Source organism: Carlito syrichta, unplaced genomic scaffold (assembly GCF_000164805.1).
Source record: "Carlito syrichta isolate Samal-C Ts95f unplaced genomic scaffold, Tarsius_syrichta-2.0.1 Scaffold316292, whole genome shotgun sequence".
In the NCBI taxonomy this organism is placed as follows: domain Eukaryota; kingdom Metazoa; phylum Chordata; class Mammalia; order Primates; family Tarsiidae; genus Carlito; species Carlito syrichta.
The window spans coordinates 596,734-602,733 of NW_007260388.1; the positions used below are offsets into that span (position 1 = coordinate 596,734).

General features: G+C 40.6%; 1 protein-coding gene across 1 annotated transcript in view; it reads right to left on the reverse strand.

Moving 5' to 3' along the window:
* Window positions 1-3,497: 3,497 nt before the first annotated feature.
* RUNX1 (runt related transcription factor 1) overlaps window positions 3,498-6,000 on the reverse strand; it is a gene marked incomplete at its 5' end in the record, with an annotated part of 105,538 nt that continues 103,035 nt past the window's right edge. The window contains 2 exons of the mRNA XM_008074067.1: window positions 3,498-3,542; window positions 5,831-5,977. Of these exons, the coding sequence (XP_008072258.1) occupies window positions 3,498-3,542; window positions 5,831-5,977 (192 nt within the window). The remainder of the gene's footprint in view (window positions 3,543-5,830; window positions 5,978-6,000) is intronic.

A 6,000-nucleotide genomic window follows, 5' to 3' on the forward strand; every position in this document is an offset into this window, starting at 1 on the left:
GCCCAGGTAAGGGTGGTCATGAACACAGGGTGGGCTCATGCTGAACAAAGATGTGGGGAATTCTGTGAGGTTGTAAGGTACAGTTCAGCCAACTCTCCCAAACCTAAAATAAAAATGTAAATGGTAGAATCTAGTAATCTTGATCCAAAACTGGATACTCTGGTGAGGATATTATCTGTATCATCTTGTGAGTGAAAGAAAGTTTGGCCTTGTGTAAAGACAGCTAGTGAGCTCTAAGTGACAACATTGATCTGCTTCTAGAACCCTAAGCATTCTGCAAGATTGAGTTCTGCAGGCTGGAGGGTGGGTGTAGGTATTGGTGCATCTTAGCAGGGGAAGAAGCTGCCAGTCCCTCTGGGGCAAAAGGAGCCCTTTACATCAGAGTTCCCTCGTCTTTGTATCTCACAAGGCATGAGACCTGCAGGCAGAGGTTGCCCTAGGATTCTAGGGGTCAAGGATTCCTGCCTCCTGAAGGGAGGGAGAGCATAACTCTCCATTTCTTAAGGGGTAGGCTTTGCATAGTAACTTCCTCCAAAGAGAACAGTATGAAAAGGGGTAGGGAGGGGAATTAAAAGGGTAGCTTTACAGAGAAGAAATCTGACAAACACTACTTCAGCCAGGTGATCAAGGTCAACATCAAGGTGCAAATGCTTGTTGTTCTTCTTCTTCAGTTCTAGAATTCTCCTCTGAAATACCTTGAGTTATTCCAAAAGTACAAAATCTTCCTGACATTAAAGTTTGGTTTAAAAAACTTACGAACAAAGGCAATCAAGCATCTTCTGGCAAGCTTCAGTTTTTTTCTTCCTAGTACACAGCCATGATTACAGATAACCTAATCCTATCCTCCCTTTTCCTACCTTTATCATTAGCCATGACTCCCTAGGTCAGATCCTTTCATGCTGACCACTTGCTTTTGGTTTCTGACATTTTTTGAAGCCACTCTACAGACCATTTAAGGTCAGTCATGAGGTCCTGTGAGATGGCAGTGACAGAAATGAAAGAAGCTTTAGACAGTAGTTTTTGGTGGGAAGGTGATGTGAGACTGAAATACTAATAACACTTTGCACAGGGGTGTTGGAGGTGGAAAAATCTCTTTTAAAAAACTCCCAACCACTACTCAAGTCTGACTCCCATAATTTACAGAAATGAAGACTGAGGAGGGTTATCTGGTTTCAGGTTGAATATACACCCTTTTCACTTTGTGTTTGCTAATCCCATGTAATTCTTTTTTGTTTCTTTTTTTGTTATTATTTTTAAACATGCATCAAAACATGCTTCTGGCTGGTCACGGTGACTCACACTTATAATACTAGTACTTTTGGAGGCCTAGGCAGGAGGATGGCTTGAGCCCAGGACTTTGAGAACAGCCTGGGCAACACAGTGACACCACAGATCAACAAAACATTAGCTGGGCATGGTGGCATGTACCTATAATCTCAGATACTCAGGAGGCTGAAGCAGAAGGATTGCTTGAGCCCAGGAGGTTGAGGTTGTGGTGAGCCATGCCACTGCACTCCAGCCTGTGACAGAGTGAGACCCAGACTCAAGCAAACACACACATGTACGCATACACACACACACGTACGTATACACACACATGCACACACACACGCTTTGGTCCTTTTTCATATCTAACGAAGCACCCCAACTAGGCCTTCTCTGGGTCACCATGCCTCCTGGAGTCAGGGCGTGCCTCAATTCAAAACTTTGTTGAAGGGAACTTTCGAGTGTGTTGCAGTGGGCTTTATTCGGTTTCCTGGCCCGTCATTGCAGAGAAAGACAAAACCAATTGGCTATGGTGTCCGTACTTGTCAAACTGTTTATTTGCCGTTCACACTAGTCATAACATTGGATTTACAGAAGAAACTGTGGTACAAAGAATGTAAGGCTCCGACGGCACCTAGGCAGCAGCAGTCCAGCTGCCCTGCACAGGCTGGGCGTGATGAAGGCCCCCAGAGGAGGGGAGGAGGCCCACCTCAACTACACAGTGGACTGTGTACAGTGAGCGCCTGCTCTCCTGTGCTATCTAGAAACACCTTGGAGAGGGGGTTCTGGAATATTCTCTCATGTCATCTGGCTTAAAACATGAGCTTCCCTTTCAGAAAGTGTTCAACATGTTTGTACCAGGGAGAAAGAAGCCCACGCACGCATTTTCAGGCGACTTTGTGACCAGATCCAATACTTGCCACATGAATAGACATGAGGTGGGGGCTTGTTTAAATATGACTACATTTCCCATTGCTTTTTCAATAGATGTGTTATACTGCCATTTCAATTTGGAAGTTTATTTTTTCCATTGATTTTTATACATCCAGAATAACACAAATAACCAACAGTTTGGGGTGTTTTTTTTTTTTTTTTTTGCACATTCGTTTCCCTAGAACAAAAAGTGAACTTAAAAAAAAAAAAATGGAGCCATGCTGTTAACTGTTTACAAAAAGTGAATAAGAAGTTGCTCATTTTTAAGTTTAAAATAAGGTAGAAAGAAGCATTTTTTCCTACAGTATTTAGCAAACACAAGAAAAAGTCATTAGAAACACACACACACAAAATGGAAAAAAGTTACTATAGGCATTATTATTTTATAATGAAGCTTAAACTCTATTTACATACATAAATACAATAAGTTTGTTGATGCAACTCTTCTGGAAGAAGAAAAAAAAGCCAAATGATCAGCCTTATTAATACTGACCTGGCTAAAAGGAAAAAAAAAATTCCCAATAAACAAAAAACCCCAAACAAATGTATATGCTACGGTAAACAAAAAGTCATTTTGTTCAGATGTAAAAAATACTTTCTGAGATTATTGTCAAACCAATTTTCATGTATAAAAGACCCCAAACATGTCATTTCCCCCCCAAAAATAAAAACCACCAAAAATAAAAATCACCAGGACGGAATGTCCCAAGGAAATAGGTATTTCAAGAAAGAAATCTGCAATCCAAAATTGCAGGACATTTGAGTGAAACCATTCATTTCCTTTCTAATCAGAGCATTTCTGTTTGTCTGCACAGAAACCCTAGGCAGCAGAAAGACTGTCTATTTACTCACTCAATGTCATTTGCCCAGGAAAGTTTTTGTTACTGCATTTGGATAGCAAGCAGATCCAAAATGTTGGCAATGTCTCTGTTCTGCTGGAAGAAACCCATGAAGAGGAGAAAGGCTGACTCATCATGTTCCTTCGTATAAAGGGAGAGGAACTGGTCCTCCTTTGGTTCTGGACATTTGGTATTAGGATGGAGGTGTGTGCTATCTCTTTAAGAGAACATAGGAGATGGAAGGAAGTAGGAGGTGGAATTTGGAGGAGGAAAAGAGAGAGAGAAAGAGGGAGACACTGAAGGACAGAGAGGGAGAAATGTATTTTTAGATAGTGAGCAAAGCAGAAAGAACTGGAACATGTGTCCATGTTGAAATCATAAGTAGGGGCATGAATAAGCAGTTGAAATGGTTCATTCATTCTTTCTTCTCCTGGACCAATGCTTTCCAGATACATCCAGTTATAACATGATTGGCTTAAGGTTCTCGTCGATACCTTCATCTATCTGAAGGTAATGAATAAAAAGACATCTTAATTTACCTGAAGGCAACAAATGAAGTTTCTCGGGGGAAAATGTGTCATGTGAGACCTATCTCCAAAACAGATAAAGATGGATTTTTTTCCTGAAATGATTAAATACTACATATGCTGGTAAGTCTATAAAGCTCTGACTAACCAAGCCAGTGAGTCTACAACAGAGTGACAAGCCCTCTCTGTTCATGGCTTTGCGAGTAAAGGTTCAATAGGAGCGATTATCTAATACCCCTTGTAGGGCATTAGGCTGGTTTTGAGTTGGAATATCTTCAGGTACCAGAACTGAACTAAAAAATATACGTTTTTTTCAGTCATCCCCCCTCTCCCAGCATTTTCTCTGGTCAAACATTGGCAACATATGCTGAAAAGAACACTTTAGTTGAAGTGGGGGACATGGGCTGAATGGTCCTATTCAGAAATTAAACTATTAAATTTTCTGACATTTGATGGCCATTTAGCAGCAAAAATGCAATATGGAATAATGTGTGTAACTGAATTGTGGAGGGAGTAATGTCTAAAATGAAAATGGATATATTGAGTTTCTCCAAGATCTGCTATAGCTCTTTTCTAGATAAGAACAACCTGGCAACACAGGCTGCTTTACTCTTAACTCTCACCAAAGTGCTACTGCATCTGTGTAAAACAAATAATCAATATATATATAAGAAAACTCAAAACAAGTTGTTTTAAATAAGTCCAGCTGTTTTGCTGCCTGCAGCCAAAGATCTGTCTAATTTGAATGTTTAAATTTATAAAATAAAAATCAAACACTGTTCTGAAGTCCTGCTTTCAAATACTCTTCAGAGTTGACCTGAAATGGTTTCGACTAATTTTAAGAGGTACATTAAATAACCAGATCATTTTGAACACACATATGTCAAAATCAGCAGTTAGTATTTATGAGTTGTACAACAACTGCATTCTGACCAAATCCTCCAATAAAAATAGTGCCATAAAATTTACAGTGACATAGGGTACCTTTGAATTGTAGCCATGGACAGCAGTGACATGAATCTTTCCTGTCACGCTGGTGCACAGGTAAACGTGCACACCCCAGAGGGGAGGGGCTCAGCCTGGTGAAAGCAACGCAAAGACGTTGGTGAGTGGGCAGTACCAGATGGGGGTCCTCACAGGTAGGACTGCATTCTCCCACTGACTGAGGCATCAGGGAGGAAAGCTGGCTCCTTCAGGCCTGCTTCTGATGGGCCCCTCATTAGCTACAATTGTAGGCCCTAAATTCATTCAGTTGGTTCCTATGTAAATACCGCTCCTCCACACAGTTCACTGGGGATGTGTCCTGTTATAAAACATATGTGAAATTATCAGAAGGCCATGGAGTGCACAAATCCCTAGGCAGAAATCAAATCCTCGCCAAAGGTGCAATTACTGGCACCTGCCTGAACACTTTGGGACTAGATTTGACCTTCTCTGTTTGAAGGGAGGAAACCAGCTATGAGACCCCTTGTTGAACCTGGCAGAAAATCTCATACTTCTGATCCTTGGAGTGACCCTTAATGTCTAAAAAGTCCTATTAAAAATATCGCTGCATGAGCTACCAACTTGTTTGATTAACATGAAAGGGAGTTTAATGTAAACAATACTTATAGATAACCAAGTGATCACATTACCCATCCTTTTTTCCAGCCTTCTTCAATGTGATACATTTAACTTTGGCTACTATCAGAAACAAACAAACAAAAAACTTGTAGTACTTGATATTTTTCTTCTTAATATAAGTACATTTAAATAATTAAAAAGTATCAACACATAAGTAAATGTCTGAACATCAAGATACATAAATATCTAGGGATTCCTTGTGGGAATACAGTAGTTAAAAATGACCCAAAGCTGTAGCTGTTCTTCTCAAAAAACAACTACACAAAAGTCCAAAAGAAAAGTTAAATAAAACTTACAGAAATGGGAATCATATTTCTTTCCATTGTCAAAGCAACAAAGAAGCAAGCTCAAATTTATATATATATATATATAAAACGTATATAAAAATAAAAACCACCCAAATGCAAATATGCATTTTGCAATTTATAAGGTGCGGGAAAAAAAATTAAAAACAAGAATTAGACGCCAAACAGGATGAGCTGCATCTCCCCTCCCCTCCCAAAAGCAAAATTCCACACTCTTTGGAATAAACAACTTGGTTAAAAAGTTAAGTCAAGGGTATAAAATCTTTCTTTTATTCACAGCATTGCTAAATCAGAAGCATTCACAGTTTCCCTCTGGGAATCTTCCTGTTTGCTTTACAACGTGTCGTGTCCACGTGGTGGTGGTCGAGCGGACACCCTCAAGTCGTGTCAGGTTTGAAATCTCTGCGAAGGGCCGACAGTGAGAGCAGCCGTTCGCGCGGGCTCCGGGGCGCAGGAGGCCACTCCGAGGCCTGGAGGCCCGGCCCTGCGCGGATCCAGGACGCCCGG